Raw genomic sequence first — 22,251 nt, 5'->3', positions numbered from 1 at the left:
GTTGGGTCGGGTGAGGCGGATAGGATCTCCAAAATGGGTCGGGTGGGTGTGGGTCATAAAAAACCCAGACCCGTGCAACACTATTATAGGCTACTGTGGTTTTCAAAAGTCTTTTGGCACATAAGATATAAAAAAGGTTATCAGTCTGATACCAATACAATTTATGCACTGGCTTGCCTGTTACAAGTTCTCTCTTTTACCACTAGGGGCTGCTAGTGATGCACACATCTGACTGCCACTGCTTTGTCATAAAAAAAACGACGATGTGTTCTCTATATAAAACAACTTTAATATTCACTTTTTCTGTGGAAGAATGACTACAAATAAAGTATAACAACTTGTGATTGCAGATACAGTGCTACAATAATGCACAATAGTATTAAGCATCTTAGACTCTGGAGGGAGACACTGCTGTAAAACAAGTAAAACAATTTAATTTAGATGAAATTCCTAAAGGTAAAGAATTTAAATATTGAGCATCATAGAACTGCAGTCATACAGTGTACAGCTTTTTTATATACATATCAGAAATAGCTAAAACAAAGTAAAAGTTTAAATGTTTGCTTTAAACAAAGCTGCATAATGACACCATTTTCCAATGTAATAAACAAATGTATGTAATCTTGGAAACATAACGAGAGGGTGTACTACAGTATAAATTATAAATATATGAAGGAAATGTGTGTAACTTAACATGAGCATTAAAACATTTAAATCAAGACTGACATTAAGATGAGTATTAAAACATTTGAATCAAGACTGGTTTTCTGGGGTTTCAATAACGGGCATATAGCTCTTTAGTCAGATCTCTGTTATTCAGCTGTCTTAATTCCTCCACAGAAGCTGCACTCTCAAATCTGAATCCCTCAACGAACAAAGTGTCACCAATGTCCATAATGCTTCCGTCACTTGTTTCCTGATTAACCTTCATCTAAAAAAAAAAAAACATTTAGGTACAGGACATTAGGTTCAATACAGATGCGTACCGAATGTACCAAATGCAGTCTTTAACGGTAAGGCGGTTTTGCTCTCGGACCATGTTCCAAATTCGAGTTCCCACACATACATATTAAGTTGTTGACCACACGTAACTTTAGTCAATTAAAGTCAAAAATATTTGACACCTTTTAAAAATACTATTCTCATTGCGCATGAAAAATATTGTCAGTGAATTTTAGGTTAGCAGTACCTACAGGCTTACTGTACCAAAAATTAACCAAACCGTGACTCCAAAACCGAGGTACACACCGAATCGTGATTTTGTGTACCGTTACACTCCATTATCTATGTCATAAATCACTGGTGTGGTAGGATGAGGACTACTGATTTGTACAACAGAGTATGAGGGCCACACATGAAGAAAAAACATATTTTTGCCATGACAAGATTAAACTCGTATGTCCAAGAAGATTTCAAGGAACTTTTCTCGATCCTATCTGAGCTTGGAATACAAATTTTCATCAGTGGCCCACTCCCAGCGCAAGGGAAACTTTGTATTTACCAGACTATTCACTTTAAACACCTGGTTCGCAAAAACATGTTTTTCAGTTGGGATGAATTTTATTGACAATTTTAACCTTTTCTGGAATCGCAGGCGATATTTCAGACCAAATAGCATAAAGCTGAGTTGGACTGGGGTCAAGATCTTAACCGAAAACTATCACCTCTCTCCACCCAACATTTTTTTCTGCCAACCTTGAGCCGAACCTCTGATAAGCGATCAGTAGTCACACAAACGGAACAATTTGATGACATCAACAACTTGGCTAAACCAAACACGCTGCACAAGCTGAAACAGATCTATGCCGAACCCCCCTGCTGTGTTGTAATCACCCAGTAGCCTCCACTGAAATGCAGACCTTGGAGAAACATAAACAACCCGCTCAACAATGCCCAGCCACGTCCACTGCACACGATAAGGAGGGTGCTGTTGAAATGACTCAAAGTCTTGACTCAAAGTCAGATGGAGACTCTGGACCAATATTCAACACCAACCTCCTTGATTTCCCATCACCATTCACACCCAATCATCTCCCCACCCAATCAAACTCCCCCTAATCTTCCATCATCATCCCCACCCTATCACCCCACTACCAAATCAAACTCCCCAGGATCCCCTGAATACCCATCACCATGCCCACCCAAGCACATGATGTTCCCTGCAAGAATGGAGAGACTGCTGCCAGTAGCCTTGCAGCTTTTTAGTAGCCCGAGACCGTCAACAGACAGACAGTGTTCTACTAGCCCGAGACCTTTAGCACCAAAGAAGTGCAGGGCACCTCCACCCCCTCCCCATTCAGAAGGATCTCTGAAGCAGCAACAACCTCTTAGTTTATATTCTCAGCTGTGCATACAGAATGGAATGTGTAGTGGAAAATACTGATGGCAGCAGCAGTGGACAATTATATGATGACTGTCTTGTATGATATTCTCAGCACCTGAACTTCTCTCAACTAATAATGAGTTTGCATCTTTCAAAGGTAAAATTGACAAAATCCGACTCAACATATCTGCTCAATTACTAATTCAACATCCGGAACTTCCAGCTATAAATACAGGGAAACTTAACTTGATGTCAGAGTTCAGCTTGATAGACTACATAACACTTGAAAAAATGGTACAGAATCTCAGCTCTTTAACATGTGGCTTAGACACTCTGTCTACAAATTTCTTCAAAACTGTTTTTCACCTTATAGTGGAAGATGTCCTTCACATTGTAAATATATCATTGCTGTCTGGCACTTTTCCTAAGTCACTGAAAACCTAAAGCCACTTCATCAACTAACCATCTTCCTAACATCAAATGGGTATTTTGATTACTTTCAGTCTGGTTTTCGGGCAAATCACAACACTGAAACAGCTCTTTTTCAATGGCTTTCAATGGCATACACCTCAATACCCATTCAGGTAAAACATCAGTCCTACTGGGCCTTAGTGCAGCATTTGACACTGTTGATCACAATATTGTATTACACAGACTAGATATCTGGGTTGGATTTACAGGCATAGTTATCAACTGGCTCAAATCATATCTTCAAGAAAGGAGGTCTTTGTTGCCATCGGCAACTGTACCGCAACACCAATGTCCTTGACCTGTGGTGTTCCCCAGGGGTCGATCTTGGGGCCACTATTATTCAACCTCTATACTGTATGCTCCCACTTGGACAAATCATTAAAAATAATTTGATTTCATATCATAGCAGATGACACACAAATTTACTTAGCTCTGTCGCCAAACGACTATGGTCCCCTAGAACCTTTTTGTCAGTGTATTGAACAATTCAACAACTGGATGTCTCAAAAGCTTCTTCAGCTGAAAAAAGAAAAAACTAAAGTAATTATATTTGGTAAAAAGGAGGAAAGACTTAGGGATGCCACTCTCCTTGACACAAAAGAGTTGAAAGCAAAGGCTGTTAAAAATCTTGGTGTATTAATTGACAGTGATCTAAATTTCAACAGCCACATGAAAGCAATAACTAAATCAGCTTTTTACCACCTCAAAAATATTGCAAAACCTAGAGGGCTGATGTCAAAACATTATTTAGAAAAACTCATTCATGAGTGCATTCATGCATTTATCTCCAGCAGGGTTGATTACTGCAATGGGCTTTTCACAGGCTTTCCTAAAAAGACTATCAAACAGCTTCAGGTGATACAAAACGCAGCAGCTAGGGTTCTCACAAAAGCTAAAAGAACTGACCACATTACTCCAATTCTTAACTCACTGCACTGGCTTCCAGTAAGTCACAGAATTGACTTTAAAGCACTACTGATTGTTTATAAATCAGTAAATGGAACAGGACCTATCAAACATGCTTCAGCAGTACACACCTTCTCGACTTCTTAGGTTTCAGGAGAAAAACCTGTTAGTAAAACCTGCTGTTAGAACCAGGTCAAAAATCTAGACTTTAAGGACAATTCCGGTGTTATACGGTAACTGGCTTTCATGTTAACTGGCTGGACTGTTTACTTTGCCTCTGGAGTTAACGTAACCGCCCCCTTCTCTTGCAGGTGTGTTCAGCTGATGATTTAGCCTCCGATACCTGGCCGCAGATTCGTCTGTTTAACTGAAGTTCAAATAAACATGTTTGTGATGCTCCATTTTGTTGTTTAATAAAGCTTTACAACACGATGTGTCGGCGTTGGAAGTGTCAGGTTGTCTGTAGTAGGCTAGGCTACATGCGCTGGACCATGAATATGCCACCAAATAAATAAAACTAAATAAACTCCACGTGGGTCTCGAACCACTACTAAATTAAACTGCTTGCATGATAACCTGACATTTACCTGCTTGCGCCACTAACCAAGCTGACACAACCTAGAGAAATTGGCCATACTTATTTACTAGGGCTACAAGTAAAATAGGTCACCTACTGTAGTATGTTATTGTGTTTGTAGCAGGTTAACACAGTGGATCATGGTAACTGGCTACTGTGTTATCTTGCTGCATTGCCCAAGCCATTTAGACCAGTGGTCCCCCAAAACATGTCCGTGGTATATAGGATCCGGCCCGCACGGGAGTACGACATCGTCAAACTATAACCTCCGTAATTTCCCCCATTCATTCTCTATGGCGGGTCTTAACAGTACACATGTAATACTCTGGTGGTTGTTTTGGCGCTGTTTCGCGTTTGCCATCGAAAACGGAATGAAATGTATAGTAGGCCTACTGTACCTGCAAACAATGTAAGAGGCCTCTGCCGACTGCATCAGTGCTCAAAGTATTCTAAAAGTTTATCAATTAATTGTTAACTAGATGTACCGCAGAGCGGTACAAAATATGACCGCCGCCCAGTCCAGCACATTTTTTCCACAAAAATAAATCACGCTGAAAGGCCTATATGATTCTAACTGTCTTATGCATTATCCACACTCAATTCTCACTGGTATCTGCTAGACAACAAGTACCAAAACATGATTAGTTCATAGATTTCACATGTAAAATTCATTTTATACAACCCCACCCCCATCTTGCCTGTTCATAATTCTGAGAAATTCTTGAATTGTGTACATGTGTGCGTGTACACGTTTATGTTTATGTGTGTGTGTGTGTGTGTGTGTGTGTGCGTGCTTGTGTGTTTGCCTGCGTATGTGTGTTTGTGCATGTGCATGCATGCGTACATATGTCTACTGTGTGAGTATGTGTCATACGTATGATTACTGTGAATGTATGTGTGTGCGTGTGTATCAGTTTATGCACATGTGTGCACATGGAATGGGTTAACATGACCCCTGGAGGCAAATATACAGAAAAAATTGGTCATCCTAGGCCCTACGGTTCTCAAGATATTCACAGAAAACTGTGTCTGCCCTACCCTCCTTTCAGGGGTCCAGTACAGCGGGGGGGCTACAGATCAAAACGAAAACAGGAGGTTCCATGCTATCCATGTGGGGTTACATGCCCACCAAGTTTCGTGTACCCCGGTCTTTCAGTGTCCCGGGAATCCTTGTTGGTGTACGGTCACTAAATATACACATAAATTATTTTATTGTAAGGCCCCCCATGAACGAAAGTCCACAAAACTTGGCATGCATTCGGAGGGTGTCATAATGATCCTACACTTTCAATTTCGTGCAGTTTTGACCATGTTAGCCAGAGATATTGTGATGAAAACACCACATTTTTTGCTTTTTAATTTTTAACTAGGTGGCGCTATACATGAAATAAGTGGTAATGGGATGGGTTGACATGCCCCCTTAAGACCAACATACAAAAAAAAGGTGGACCTCCTAGGCCAGACATGTCAAAGTCAAGTCAAGAATGAATTATCTACGGCCCCCGGGATGATATTTGATTAGTATTAGAACCGGCCCGCCGGCCACAGCCGCCGGCTGCTGTTTTGCGCATCAATACTCCATTCCCCACAATGCAACGGTAGCCCACAAACTCACTCATTCATTATTCATCAGTATTCAGTCAGGGCAGATGTCAACTTTCAGCTACCCCCCTCCCCAGTGTTGTGCCTGAACGCGTTCATTGAACGAAAGTCACTCGTTCATATGTATTTTGAGCGAACGTGAACTGAACGTACTGTATTAGGCTACTACTGCCTGATGAACGTTACTGTGAACTCGTTCATTCTGGTGTCTGTGAACGGCACGCTCTTTCAGTTTAACTTAGTTGAATAGGGTGCCAGATTTCTACAGAGCCTTCCACGCAAAAACCCGGCTAAAACACACCGTAAAAAGGCCTTAATATGGCATGCAGGTCACCATTTGTCAAACTATGGGCCGCGGGCCGCAATGTGGACAATGGTCTGCAGAGTGAAATTATTCCCGGTCCATCGTCTGATAATTTGCTGCGCAATTGGTCAAGGAGCCGCGGACAGAAAAAGAAAACAAACATTTCTGCAATTAGTAGGAAATTTGGTGTCATCAAACATAGAGGCATAGAATTAAGTCGTGGTATGAGCGTTTATTCAATGCATGCGTGTGCACGTTGGTAGCAAAGCTAAGCTTCAACCTATTGGAAGGCTAATTATGAAACGACATTGAACGACGTGGATTTATGCAACTTCCATAAAAAACAGAGCACAGACTATATAAAACACTGTTTGGCATTAAGTATTAAAGTCAGCCAAAAGCTATTAATTAGTCTTAGTTAAAGATAGTTAAAGATCTCCAGATCAGTGATTTACGCATGATCTGATCCGCCATTTACCATTCACACAAGCTGGTATTGTGTCTCCTGAATCCTTACATTCAGGTATTAAAATTAAATGTAATTAAATAACATATAAATATTCTATCAGTGTATGATGCTTGCATGAGGGAAACATCCCAAAACAACAGCACCCATATAACTGCTGTTGTTTTGAGAAGTATTTCTCATGCAAGCATCATGCAACAATGCAAAAACAATGAAACTATTGTAGGCCTAATTATATTTTACATTAGTAAAGCAGTACTCTGATGTGCATGTTTTCACAAACTTTTGTGAACAATCTTAGCACTTTAAACATTGACTGTTTTGAAGTGCATGTATAGCAATATAGTATAAAAATAATAATAATTGTGATATCATTATGATAATTTAATGGGAGGTGGGAGGAGGGGGTGGGTTCATGTAGGTCGGCCCTATGACCCCAAAGTATGCCTTGACTGGGCCTCAGGTCAAAGAAGTTTGAGAAAGGCTGATGTAGACGACAAAGCAGCAAGGAGGCATCATATGATCATTTAAACAAGTTTTATGACAAGGTCGGTGAGGATGGGAAAAATCGTACATTTGTGCAAACTTTGCCCGCACGTCACAGTCATTATTAATTTAATCATTAAATAAAATACAGTCCACGTCTTGGTTCAATTGGTTACGTGCAGTCATTTTAATATGTTTTAATAAACATTGAACCAGTCCGGCCCTCGGCTTGTAGCAAATTTGTTTTTTTGGCCCTCTAATGTATTTGACTTTGACATCCCTGTCCTAGGCCCTACGGTTCTCGAGATATTCACAGAAAACTGTCTCCGGCCACCTACAGGCCAGTTGGTGTATAGTAACATAAATTAATTTATTTATTTGTGTGGCCCCCCATGAACGGAATTCCACGAAACTTGGCGTGCATTCAGAGGGTGTCATAATGATCCTACACTTCCAATTTCGTGAAGTTTTGACTATGTTAGGTCACAGATACCTGCGATTACAATACCTCATTTTTACTTTTTTTGTGTTTAACTAGGTGGCGCTATACATGAAATGAGTGGTTATGGAATGGGTTGACATGGCCCTTTGAGATCAACATACAAAAAAAATGGTCCTCCTAAACCCTACGGTTCTCGAGATATTCACAGAAAACTGTGTCTGCCCTACCCTCCTTTCGGGGGGTCCAGTCCAGCGGGGAGGCTACAGATCAAAACGAAAACAGGAGGTTCCATGCTATCCATGTGGGGTTACATGCCCACCAAGTTTCGTGTACCCCGGTCTTACAGTACCACACTTACACAGTAGCATGAGGGTCTCTACATGTAAACCGAAGCATTGAGAACTTTGTAAGTGTACAGGCAGTTTATTAAAAAGAAACACATTACCGTTCACGTCTGGTTCACATATACAGGCAGGCGATGTGAACTAAAATCAAACGTAATTTGCTCAATATAGGCCTATCAGAAATAATTGCTCCGATGTAACATAACTTGTATAGTGTACTTACTTAGTGGATGTCTATCTGGTCCCTCTGGTATGGAAAAAAGTTTCAACTACAGCCCTGTTTATCAATGAGGGGGAATCTTCAGACTCTACAAAACACTGCGTCTCTTGCGGGTCGCGACACAACAGGTCCCACTCCATGCAACGCAGGCACTCCTCTTCGGTAGCCATAGCTTTCCAATGTCCGCAGGTAGCCTACAGTTTCCAGAAGTGCGAGGCTGTGTGCGGCATTGACTACAGGTAGCTCTCTCTCTCATAGCCCTTTCACGGAGCTCCCGCAGAACCAGACGTGAACGGTAATGTGTTTCTTTTTAATAAACTGCCTGTACACTTACAAAGTTCTCAATGCTTCGGTTTACATGTAGAGACCCTAATTATGCTACTGTGTAGGTGCTATTTTGAGCCTTGTTAGTGGTATAGAAATAGCGATTTCTTTCTACTGTACGAGTGAACCAAAGGCTAGCGTTAAAGGAATTATCCGGAGTAAAATGCACTTTAGATCAATTTACGGATGATTGGGAGTACATACGTTGAGTTGACATCCAAATCATGTCATTCGGATGTGTTTTGATAAAGTTCGATTTTACCGTTTTTAGTCAAAACTCTTAGCCTGGAAGTGACCGAGGCATGTCATTTCGCCGCTACAAAACGCTATTTTTATACCTCTTCTACAGTTCCAAACAACATTACACTTACGTGGTAGTGAGTAGAGGGTCCCTAAAGCCGAATCGAAGTATCCCGAGGTCTTTATGTGGTCGGATAGAGAGTCCAGAATGAATTTCATCAAGTGTGGAGTAACACACTCTGGAAATTCACAATTTCGTCGCCGTTTAAAAAAAAAAAAAAAAAAAACATAGTCCAGTATTTCTTCTCGAATTTTAAATGAAGTTGTATGGACTGGACTATGTTTAAAAAAAATTTTTAAAAAAAAAACGGCGACGAAATTGTGAATTTCCAGAGTGTGTTACTCCACACTCAGCAATCGACTCCTACGGACTTTCCCCTGAAGATGGCAGCAAAGATGGCAACATTTCCGAAAAGGTACTGGGTACTGGTACTGGTCAAATCGAACTTTATCAAAACACATCCGAATGACATGATTTGGATGTCAACTCAACTTATGTACTCCCAATCATCCGTAAATTGATCTAAAGTGCATTTTACTCCGGATAATTCCTTTAAACGCTAATTAACGGTTTGCAATAAAACTGGTCACATTCGACTAGCATGAAAACAAATCCCAGCGAACGGTCGAACTCGGTACACATGTGTTATTAACCCCTAGGTTAATTTTGCGCCGGAATTGTCCTTTAAGACCAAACTGTTCTCAAATGCCTTCTGCTAACTACACTGAGTTACAAATTCTGAATCTGCCTTTAAATTATTCTACCTTTTGTCTTTTTAATTATTCTTTATTTTTAAACGATTTTACCTTGTATGTTTTATATTTTCTTTTTTTATTATGATGTTTACCTTTTCAACTATTCTTTGACTATTGCCCTTCTATGCTTTTATTTGCTTTTACTGTTTTTTTGTTTATGTGAAGCACATTGAATGTAGCCTGGGTGCCAGCCGAACTTAGTCCCGCCCATAACATTTGAGGTCGGGAAGTTCGGTCTAGCATTGCTCCGTTGTGGAGCAACTATGCTTGCCCCAAATCTGGCAGACCAATCAAATCGGGCTTTACGATGACAGGTGAGCAACAGCACCTCGTCTATCACGTCATCTGAACATGCTTTGGTTGATTATGTTATGCAACAAAAACGCTGTGGCTAGGAGACAGATGGCTTCTAAGACCCCATATGGAAAATACATATTATTTCAATGAGGTTTTATCACTGAAAACGATTATTTCTGAAAACTTTGGCCAAAGTTGAGATGTGGGAAAACTCATGGATTCACTTTCATCAAGGGAAAACAGTGTGTTGCTTTGTGACATGTTGTTCCCTCGTTCGTTTGAAATCTCTGATTGACCACCTGTTCGAGGGATTTGCAACAGCCTTTCCCAGCTGTTTATAACATGTTTGTAGTGTATATTAGTTGTATATTAGTGTTCAACAGAATTATTTTTAAAAACGGAGGGGATATAGGCTATCAGTTTTTTCCTAATAGCCTATCCTACTACAAATCTCTTAGATTTCACTAATGAGTGTTGTAGGAGATATTGACGACACAATAACTTTTACAAAAGACCAGAAAACAATGTTAAGGCATTTGTGGAGAAGAAGGATGGTTCGTATGTTCTTCCTACACAGTGTTTCCTCTACGTTTATTTCAGCATGGCGGCCCCCCACAGTTTAATTAATACCGCCACAGTCTCAGAATCAGGGCAGACGCACATTTGCTTTTTAAATAATCCTGTGACGTATCCTCCCCTGCTGGCTGCCGCTCACATTGAGATTTAACAATAAGTAGCCTAAACTAGTCAGAGGTTATTATGGCCCGTCCAGTTTCAGTTCACATCAGTGTTTCCCCTAAAAATATTTCCAGCAGCGGTGCTGTTGATCGTAGTAAGCCCCCCCCCCCCCCCCCAAAAAAAGAAAAAATTGAAAAAATACTCCTTAAATGGTGACTTCTGGTGGATTTTGTGAAAGAAATGGACAGATTGAGTTACAAATTATGACATAACTATCAACACAAGCATTTACAAAGCATGATTATTGCATACTTGAACAGGATTATTCATGTTTTTCCTTTACCTTTTTAATTTACATTATTAGTAGGCCACTGTACAAAGTATTACTGTAGGCCACTGTACAAACTATTACTATTTAGAATATACAGTGTTGTGCATAAGTTAAGACATTTATTTATATAATAACATTTATTTATTTACGATACATGTAGGGCTGAAACGATTCATCGAGTTACAAAAATTACTCGAGGCAAAAACCCTGCCTTGAAGCCTCGTAAAATTTCTATGACGCGCACTATACGCGCAGGGATCTGATTGTTCCACACGGACCGTTGTTCAGGAAGCACACCACTAGCGCGTGAATCGTACATTCTGAATTTAGCTGGCACGATGGCGGAGTCAATATATCCATAAATGGCAGAGAATGTCTAAAGTTTTCAAGTAAAGTTTTGGGATCATTACATACTCAAAAAAGAAAAGAACAAGCATCTGAACCTAAATATCCACTCCATGCTGTTTCACCAAGCGTCAATAAAGTAGGCTAGGCTATTTATCAATCTATCTAGCCTATCTATCATCTATCTACGTAGCCTATAGCCTACATTGATGTTGGCTGATTTTAAAAACATGCTGTATTTGTAGCGATGTCATGATAGCTTGTTTAGCTTTGATGTTTTTAAGTAAGTAAACTTATTCACGTTCAATTGCAAGACAGTATGCCTAAAAAAGAAGCCCTCACACACATGCATGCACCCTCATCTTTCCTCACGCACCGCACGCGTGCACACACACACACACAGGTTACTAGGTTAGAGAGTTAGACATAGAGGAGTATACAGACACTGTAACCTCTTACATCACCAAGTGCATCGATGATGTGACCCACACAAAAGACATCATCACTCGGGCTAACTGGAAGCCATGGCTGACAGGGGATGTCCTCAGGCTGCTGAGGGCCAGAGACAAAGCCTACAGAGCTGGGGATGAAGCTGGCATTAGTGTTAATTTCGTCAGACGAGACAAGAGGAAATATGTTCGTCAACAACCTTTTTTTTCATGACTAAGACGAGACGATGACGAGACGGCAGTAATGTCCTGAAACACTGACTAAGACTATCTTAAGATGCATTATTGTTGACGAAAAAAGACGAGACTAAAATGTTTTGCATGAAATAAAAACTAAGATAAAATCTCTCTTCATTTTCGTCTACAAAATGAGAAGACTATCTAGCTGTTACGTTTTCAAAATATTCCGAATGAGTTCATATGCAACAGCTTTCCTGTAGGCTAGTCTACGTGCTGTTGCTGCAACCCTGTGGCTGCAACACAAAACTACATGGAACAAGAACACTGGAGATTTCTGCTAGAGTTAGCAAGATAACTACCTAAGCTTTATGCCACAATGCTACATACCCAGAAGTTGAAGCTTCTCTCATACAAATTAACATCCCCCAGAATGTCCATACGAAAATGTTCATCATGTAATGTCAACTATTTAACTAGTTAGACTGATGATGCAAAGTTTGCTAGCAAGTAAGCTAATATGGAAAGTTCGCTAGCAAGTTAGCTATGGCTAAGATGGAGAGTCTGTTTGGGGAATGTGTTGTGTTTGGGCGCATATCGCCATCTAGCGAGGCGGAGTAAAACATTAATACTTTGGTCTACGACAGTGTTTCTCAAACTTTTTCAGTTTCAGGACCACTTAACTAACCCTAGCTAAAAAAAAAAAAGATTATACCTACTTCAACAGTAGCCTATAATTAGTCTACACTATAGGCCTACTCACTGAACCACCTTGCTTATTGTCTTTGCACTTTGCTTATTGTGTGTGGATTCATACTGTATGATTTAAACTGGCATATCTTACATAGACAGTGTTGTAGAACTGTTTTTACATACAAGTTGGTTCAATATTGCAAGCAACTCATCTATATTATATTTTGCCACGTCATAGCTTGCGGACCACCAGTGATTCCCGGACCACACTTTGAGAAACACTGGTCTACGAATATGACAGTGGTCCAGTCAAATCTTTTACTGTCTATGGTCAAATCCCAGCCGAGCTATAACTGAAGCTCGACTTACCTGTGCATGTAAACATACTGACTGACAAAAAATCAGAATGAGTAATTATAACAGACGAGTAGCCCTGTGGACACACAATATTGTTGGAAAATTGAGATGTGTGAAACACTATTTGACTCAAATGGTAATCAGAAATAATTTGTTATAAAAAAAGACTAAAATGTGTTGACTAAAACTGACTAAGACTAAGATACCTTTAGTTTTCTTTTGACTAAAACTAGACTAAAATGACGAGACTTTTAGTCGACTAAAACTTGACTAACAAAAATGATATTTGAATGACTAAATATGACAAAGACTAAAAAGGAGATTTCGTCACAAGACTAAGACTAGGACTAAATTAAAAATAGGTGACAAAATTAACACTAGCTGGCATGAGAACAGCGAGAGCCAACCTGTCCCGTGGCATCAAGGAAGCAAAAAAGGAATACACTCACAAGATAACCACCCACTTCAAAGACAGCAGGAACGCACAAAGCCTATGGCAGGGCATTCAGGCCCTCACGGACTACAAGCCCGCGCCACAGAGCTGTGAGAGCAACATCCCTCTGCTCAACAACCTGAACCGCTTCTTTGCTCGCTTTGAAGCACAAAACAGCACCTGCCCACAGAAGACCCATCCCCCTCTACATGAGCAGCCCCTGTGCCTCTCTGCCGACAGCGTGAAGAGGACACTTGCTGCCAGGGCTTGAAAACAAAATAATTTTTCAAACGTTCCGTTCCGAACGGTTCAGGTAGGCCTATGTTTAACGTTTTCGTTCTTGCATGCGTTCCGCCACCAACATATCGGTCCTGAACCGGTTCGGAACGCAAAATATCGTTCGTTCTTAAAGTTCCGGCAGTGTTTGGCGGGCCTATCAAGTCTATTTTTGTGGACTTTAGAATAGACGTACTCATTATTTCCCCTTGATTTAGCCTATACCGTAGCTATGCCCAAAAATAATAAATCACAGGCGGCATCCAAAAACATTCAGATGGGCTATCCATCCCATAGCCTACAGACTTACTGTAGGCCTAACCTATGCCTATAAATCATTTCTTATCAAATAAAATATTTCTGGATACGTGCTAAACTCCTTACCTGGTTGTAGCCTAAGTTTTGCATATGGAGATCTTCAAAGGCTTGCGCTATAATTCCAACCCTGTTTATAAACGAACCTGTCTGTTGCTGACAAGGCCTATCTCAAATTTCCCGTTAATCCCGTTTGCATAGAATAGGCTATAATTGCGCAAACATTTCAAATCCCGACTTTAAAACGACAAGGCGTGGACAGGCAAAATAGGCTATTACGCATAGGCTACAAGCAATTTCCAAATCAGTTTCAGTAGCCTACGCTACGAGCTGGCCTAAGATCCGAAGTGGCAGACGGATAGGTTACATTACAACAGCAAGACAAAATATACACATTTGGACCAAATGTCCATTTATTTGGGGGTTTTTTTTCAAACTGCAGAAATCAAATGATTAGGCTGTTCGCCTACAATCAAACGAGTAGAACACTTAGGATATGCTTTTGTGAAATTTTATAAAATATATAGAGAACGAAAAAAAACATTATTAACCGGTTTTGTGGATTTCAGAATAACGTTTCTGTTCCGGAACAGTTGAAGACCATTTTGTTTTCGTTTCCGTTTCCGCTCCTCGTAAAATTCCGTAAAATTCCGTTCGTTTTCGGTTTTCGTTTTCGTTCCTTGAACCGGTTCGGAGCCCTGCTTGCTGCTATCAACACCCGTAAGGCAACAGGTCCAGACAACATCCCAGGTCGTGCGCTGAAGGACTGCGCAGGGGAGCTTAAGGATGTCTTCACAGACATCTTTAACACTTCCCTGAAGCAAGCCATCGTCCCATCATGTTTCAAAGCTGCCACCATCATACCTGTGCCAAAGAAAACTGCTCCATCCTGCTTCAATGACTACTGCCCTGTGGCACTGACACCCATCATCATGAAGTGCTTTGAGCGGCTTGTCATGTCACATATCAAATCCATTCTCCCCCCCACCCTGGACCCCTTCCAGTTTGCATACCGAGCCAAGCGGTCTACAGAGGATGCAATCTGCTCTGCCCTCCACCCAGCCCTCACCCACCTGGAAAAAAGAGACTCATATGTGAGATTGCTGTTTATAGACTTCAGTTCTGCATTCAACACCATAATACCACAACAACTCATCTGCAAACTTGACAAACTGGGACTCAGTACCTACCTCTGCAACTGGCTACTGGACTTCCTCTGTCAGAGGCCTCAAGTAGTACGTGTTGGCAACAATACCTCAAGCAGCATCACACTGAGCACAGGGGCCCCCCAAGGCTGCGTGCTCAGTCCGCTGCTCTTCACCCTGCTGACGCATGACTGCACTGCAACCTACAGCAATAATCACATAGTGAAATTTGCTGACGACACAACTCTGGTGGGTCTCATCACCAAGGGCGACGAGACTCAATACAGGTTGGAGGTCGACCATCTGACCACGTGGTGCAGGGACAACAACCTCCTGCTGAACGTCAGCAAGACCAAAGAGATTGTTGTTGACTTCCGGAGAGGTCACACCCAACACCTGCCACTGACCATCGACGGTGCTGTGGTGGAGAGAGCGAGCAGCACCAAATTCCTGGGGGTGCACATCAGCGAAGACCTCTCCTGGACCACCAACACTGCATCACTGGCGAAGAGAGCTCAGCGCCGCCTGTACTTCCTGCGGAAACTCAGGCGAGCAAGTGCTCCACCAGCCATCATGACCACATTCTACCGAGGCACCATTGAGAGCATCCTTTCCAGCTGTATCGCTGTGTGGGGCGGAAGCTGCACTGAATACAACAGGAAAGCCCTGCAGCGCATAGTGAACACAGCTGGAAGAATTATTGGTGCTTCACTCCCCTCCCTGAAGGACATTTACACCACCCACCTCACCCGCAAGGCGACCAAAATTGTGAGTGATGCAAGTCACCCCGCTCACAATCTGTTCGATCTACTGCCCTCTGGGAAGAGGTACAGAAGCCTGCGCTCCCGCACTACCAGACTCACCAACAGCTTCATACACCAAGCTGTAAGGATGCTGAACTCTCTCCCTCCTCTCCCCCCTCCACCCTCAGCTACATAACATCCTGGACATTGGACCCACAATGGCCGCGTGCACTACTCCACTTGCACACTTGCACACTTGTACACTTTACAACTTGTTGTTGTTGTCCTGAAAACACAACACTTCTGCTGCTCTTACATAACTTGCACCACTATGTCACTTTCTTTCTTACTTAGGTCAAACAGAACTACCCAAGCCTTTTATTGGCCTGACTTTGCACTAGTATTTTATTGACTGTCTATGCACAATTTCAACCAAATTTTGCTGCTCTTATTTTTTTCATTATTATATGTGCCCTCTTATTTACTTACTTTTTTGTTTACTTGAATGTTATGTTTGTCTGTGGACTTAAATTGGTAAAATATGTCTTGTCTTCACCGTGGGATAGTGAGAAACGTAATTTCGATCTCTTTGTATGTCTGGAACATGTGAAGAAATTGACAATAAAGCTGAATTTGACTTTGACTTTGAGGTTACCATAGCAAATAGGCTCACCCCAGAAATGATTTTTTAGTAGCCTAATGGTAAAATTATTTGTTAGTAGCCTAATGGTAGGCTATTTTTTAGTAGCCTAATGGTAAAATTATTTGTTAGTAGCCTAATGGTAAATGCTGCAGGTGTAGAAATCTACATAAAACAGATATTTATGTTGATGTCAGGTCTAGATTACAGCATGAAACTTGTTGTAGGCTACACATTAATACATTAAATTGCTTTCACTATTCTCCCTCCCAGCACTTCACAACATAGTATGGGCAGCTTTGTTCGCCCAGCTAAGTCATGCACAAGAGGCTGCAATTTTACATTTTGAAGAGCATTTTGAACATTATTTAATTGATGGCACTGACACTTAAAAACACTAAATGGGTAAATTGCAATAAATGGGCTTAGTTTTGTAGCCTAATGTTGGAGTTAGAATAAATACATCTGTGCCAATTGCTTGATCATTTTACAGCCATGTCATTTTCGTTATGCATTATGTGTTTTGGTTGTTTAAAAATGCAAAAAAAAAATTTATCCGATTAATCGGTCGATAAAGTGCTAGATTAATCGATTACAAAAAGAATCGATAGCTGCAGCCCTAGATACATGATACATTAAAAAATAATTGATGTCCTATTATTTTTTTTAATTAAGGCATTAAGACAAAAGGCAAAACATGTTTTTTTATTCCTCCCTTTAGTCAATTTCAGCATGGGTGTCTTAACTTTGGCACAGCAATGTATAAACTATATAGACTTCTCTTTCATGTCATTACACTGTATTGGTGCTGTGCAAGTCGAATTGAGTGCCTGTCACTTTAATGCCGTGACGGCCCGAGAGGCTTGCTTGATTCTCATGGTTTTAAGCTAACTTAGTAACGTTGTTGTGCATGGTGCATAAGAATATGTGGATGAAATGAATTATGTTTTCCATGTCATTTGGTAAAATAAATGCTCAAAAACTCGAGGAAATTCTATCTTGGATTATAGGAGATAAGTGTCTTGTATCATTTCTATAATTTTGGTGAGCTCTACAGGAATTACAAACTATCTCCAGATGTAAATGGTTGCATATCCTATTACTGAAATTCAATTAAACCCACCAATAGGCTAGCTAGACCTTAGTTTCACAGCCTAGGTATGTTAGCAACACAGGACTTGAAAGCATTGCCTGTATCACAAACAAAATTGAAACAATGCGTGGAATTTATCTGGGAATAGGCTACTTGGGCGAGCTATCTCGCTGGCGTGTTTAATTTGGTTCCTTGGTTAACATAATGTAGGCTTTGTTTTTTTGCACAAAATTGCGTCTGCTAATAAACTTAAACATAAACACAAACAAACGTGATCTCCTGTGAAATCCCTGACTGCGCCTTCAACGTTAGCCTACTATTATTTGTTGACATCAAACCTGAACGAACGGCAGCTGTTCCTGAAGTTCACTTGCGTGTTTTAATGAATACATTGTAGAGGGAACACTGCACATATTATATATTGTATTGATGTAGCCTATTTAAAGCATTAAAAGCAGGAAACAGTGTTTCCTCTTCATTTAGCGGTGCCACTGCTTCAAAATTAGGGGAGACGCAAAATATTGTCCGGAGGAATAGGCTAAATGCCCTCCGCTGGCTGCTGAAAATTGTAGTTTATGAATAAACAGCAATGCTAATCCGAGGTACCCGTCTAGTTTTATTCCATAAATATATTGTTTTTATAGACGTTAGTGGCATGCGCTATCAAGAGCTTCCATGTGCTATGCATGTTTGTCAACATCGCAAAAACTACAATTTTCGCAAAACTTGGTGAAATAGCACAGGCCAAGGAAAACCCATTAATTTCTGAAGCTGATCGCATAAAGTATTTCCCATATCGTAGTCTATAGGCTTAAGCTCGCTCGCAACAACAGCACAAATGAAACTGGAGAGGATGTCTCCACGAAGACACCGCTGTTACATTAGATGCGCACTCAATTGCGAATCGCCGCAGTAAAAAAGCAACGACTGTTGGTACTAACGAAGGTAAATTGCAAAACATTTTGTATGCACTCACGGTGATGGCGGACTATAAAGTAAAGGAGATTTGCACCAAATAAAGGCAGTGTGTGGGTTGTGTTTTTACAACGTTTTGGCACAAAACTTAATTTCTGTCATAAACGAAGTAGGCTAAGCTAAGCGTTTCTCCATTGTCAACGTGAACTACCGGTATGTTCAAGCGTTCAAGTGACAAATGTGGTTTAATGCATGGGTTAACCTGACTTGAGTCAGACAGAAGATGGGCCTATCTTAGTTCCTGAATCCTGTCCCTCTCAAGTCACGTTAGGCTAAATGGTGTCCCCCCCTGTATCGGTTGAAACACGCCCCATAATTACGTCCCAATAGAGCAGTATCAGACTCATATTCTGATTAGAATTGAGTATGGCTACGTCAGGCTACATTGAATAGCCTCTATGTATGAAATGATCTATATAAATAAACTTCATTTGACTAAACTCGACATGTAGGCTTTAAAGTCGGCATTTAACTCAACATTTCAAAAATAAAGTTGAAATATCATGTTGACTTTAATCTTGATATTTCGTCTTTATTCTCGACATTCAAAATTAGTTAGTATGAGTCGTCGGCCAACTGTCTGAGTCTGAGATTGACTAGTGTCCGGATTCAGTGGCAGGAGCAGTCGCTCTCGCCAAACTAAGATGAAATGTCGAAATTAAAGTCGATATGATATGTCAACTTTATTCTCGAAATTTCTAGTTTAATGTCGACATGTCAACTTTAAAGTCAACATGAAAAATATTTTTGTCGACTTTAATCTCGTCATGGCAAAAATATTTATTTTTTCGTCATGTTTGACCCCTATATTTATTTTTTCGTCATGTTTGGCCCACCAGAGCACTAAATAGTAGACACTAAAGCTTGGGGACTGTACCTTGCCTTGCCTCTTGGTGGTGCTACTGTGCTTTGATTTGGTCTCCACAGCGCAATCTGTTATCATCTTCTCTATTGACTGCATTAATCCTTTGGCCTGGAAAAGCACTGCACTAACACAGGTTTTCATTAACTGGATCCCACCTTAATGACATGATGTGCCAGGTTTAACTTGTGACTAATAAACTGATACAATCCCAAAACACCAGATGGTTTGATCATATCAAACTAAGACATTACCTCATGATGGCGATCACATGGTATACAGTGAACATTTTGATAAGTCTTGTGGCTGTCCTAAATTCTTTGGCAATTATATGAAATATAATAAGATTTGAACAAACTTACACTCTTCTGGCTTAAAGTGACACAACTGGAGCCTCTCTTCACAAGACATGTCTTGAATGCCCATTGCTTCCTCCATAGCAATTTTATAGGATTGCTTTAAGACACCCTTCAAACATTTGGCCTTAGAAAAACAAATAAACTGAACATGTGTCTCCTTCTTCAATGAGGCAAATGACATACATACAGTTTTTCACTTAGATGACTCTCACATTAGCTGGTAGTAGACGGAAGGGCTCTACTTTGGGTGCTAGTGCCCAAAATCTTGAGTGTGGGGTTCCAAGAAATTCCACATGGTACTGCTCCACGTCCCCATCTTCATCATAAGTCACATACTCATCATAAGACGGGTCGGTGCTCAGTATTGCTGGCCACCTATGCATTGCACAAAAATAAATCTCAATTTAACACAAATAACAATACAAAAAGTCATACAGAGGAAACAGTTATTTATGTTTTGTTGTAGGCTACTTACAATGGCCATTTACTGGCTTTTACCAGAACCAAGCTTCCAGCAGGTAATTTGGAGTAGATGACCTTGAGGCCCTTTTGTCTGAGGGTGGAGTCCTTGTAGTTTGAAGACTGAGGTACTATGCATTGGCTGAAACACGGGTCAGGGTTCATGTGGCAGAACCATGGCTCATCCAGGTCCAATTTATCATGTTTGGAAATGAGCCTCCATTTCAGACAGTTTGGAGACTCACACTGAACCCAAATCCATTTTGAGAGGAATGTTGCTTCATCTTCATTAACAATCTGGTCAGGATAATCCATTCAGTCCTTATTTTGCAGACCAGGTTTATTCAATCAACCCTGTAATGAGTGAACAGTACACTAAAGTCATTCAAGTTGTCTCAAGTCCTTGCCATTTCATTCAGGTGATCTAAGCTACATTAGTGACAGCAAGCACACGTCATTGCAACCATACATACACTTTCATAAACCTTTAAAATACTTTTAATTCCATTAACGCTAACTACAAATTGACTAAAATGCCAGGTAAGTTAAACTATCTTTGCAAGAATATTCCTAAAATCAGTTAGCACACTCATCACTGTTAGCATAGTTATGTTAACGTACCCTAGCCACCTAGCAACACCAGCTAATCGAATCGATAATTTAATTAAATATTATAGACAGCTCCTAAAATAATGTCACCATTGCCTTGGTTTATCTGTCGGAACGACAAGACTTCAATGTTTCCCGCTTGTCACAAAATGTTTAAGTTACCAATACAGGTTAGTCAGGAAAAAGTGGACTGGGGTCCAGATACCAGATTAGTTACCGTTACTGTTAGCCAGCTCACAGAGTTGAGGTTGAGACGTTACTAACAGAAGGGCGGAGCTACACCATGGATATCTATCACATATCACAGTGGTTCTCAAACTTTTTCAGACCAAGGACCACTTAATCATTAAAAAAAGCCTCACGGACCACCTAGCTAAAAAAAATAGAATAAATTAGACCTACTTCAATAGTAAATTACACAATAGGCCTACTCACTGAACCACTTTGATTGTATTATTGTGTCAGAGAATTCATATGATTTAAACTGGCATGGCTTACATAGGCAGTGTTGCAGAAATGTTTGGATTTACATACAAGTTGGTTCAATATTGCAAACAACTCATCTATATTAAATTTTACCACGTCTGCTCGCGGACCACTTGGGCTAGCTTGCGGACCACCAGTGGTCCCCGGACCACACTTTGAGAAACACTGACATATCACATCACAGCTCCAGCAGAGGGTCCAGCAAGAAGGATGACAACATTGATCAGGCTACATATGTTTTAATGAACATGACGATACAGTGTTAACGTTTTTATTTGTTGCACTTTATTGTGAAGCACTTTGGTGCGGCTAAGCCGTCTGTAAATGCGCTTTATAAATAAAATTGACATTGACATTATTGACATTGACAAAAATGTGTAGATTGGCAGGCCTACTGGTGCGTTACAGAGGAAGCCTGGTTAGTTTGAACTTTCACAATGTTCTGAATATGCAAAAGTCCTTCAAGAGAAAGTTAAGGTGTTTGGAGACACTCTCATCTCTTCTGACATGACCTACAAAATAAAAATCTGGACCAAAATTGTGGACTTCTCCCTTGTTCATGAACATTCATGATAAATTTGAAGCATGTGTTTCAAGGCATTCTGTAGATAGCGTTCATAAGAATGCAACCAGAGAATGTCTAATAAGGGGAGAACCGCCACCAGAGCCCGTTTACGGAGAGCCGGATCACTCCCATTAACTCCATTGTACCTGCAATCTGTTGTAGTTCCGCTAGGGGCGATCACGAATAAGTGCAAAAGCAATGGGGGTCTATGGAGCTAGACGGCTAAATGTGTCTCTTTCACCTGGTTGTCGTTGATAAATCGAAGTTTTGATTGTGGTTTCTGCAAGCTCAATATGGATTATAGGTCAAAAGTTGAATGAACGAGTACTTACGTTCTTTCGATTTCTTACAGGTTGGGTCGTTGTTGCCCACAACACACTAGCTTTCTGCTAATGAATGACGTCATTGAAAGGCTTTTTAGAACAAATAAGTGACTCAAAAAA

At 40.6% G+C, this 22,251-nt stretch overlaps 1 protein-coding gene across 5 annotated transcripts; it reads right to left on the bottom strand.

Moving 5' to 3' along the window:
- Positions 1 to 268: 268 nt before the first annotated feature.
- LOC121720603 (zinc finger CW-type PWWP domain protein 2-like) lies at positions 269 to 21,109 on the bottom strand. Of its 5 annotated transcripts, none has more exons than XM_042106890.1 (6): positions 20,975 to 21,109; positions 20,165 to 20,502; positions 19,902 to 20,064; positions 19,693 to 19,813; positions 19,346 to 19,488; positions 269 to 931 (listed from the first exon to the last, which is right to left on the bottom strand). In XM_042106890.1, exons 2-6 carry the CDS (start codon positions 20,461 to 20,463, stop codon positions 776 to 778), a joined length of 882 nt encoding a protein of 293 aa, XP_041962824.1. In that variant the 5' UTR covers positions 20,464 to 20,502; positions 20,975 to 21,109; the 3' UTR covers positions 269 to 775. The 5 variants fall into 5 exon arrangements, with proteins under 5 accessions (XP_041962824.1, XP_041962822.1, XP_041962823.1 ...); XM_042106888.1 differs by having other exon boundaries at positions 20,770 to 21,014; XM_042106889.1 differs by having other exon boundaries at positions 20,848 to 21,014.
- Positions 21,110 to 22,251: the final 1,142 nt, after the last annotated feature.

Source organism: Alosa sapidissima, chromosome 10, assembly GCF_018492685.1.
Source record: "Alosa sapidissima isolate fAloSap1 chromosome 10, fAloSap1.pri, whole genome shotgun sequence".
Lineage (NCBI taxonomy): Eukaryota > Metazoa > Chordata > Actinopteri > Clupeiformes > Clupeidae > Alosa > Alosa sapidissima.
This window is presented reverse-complemented; position numbering and strand designations above follow the sequence as displayed.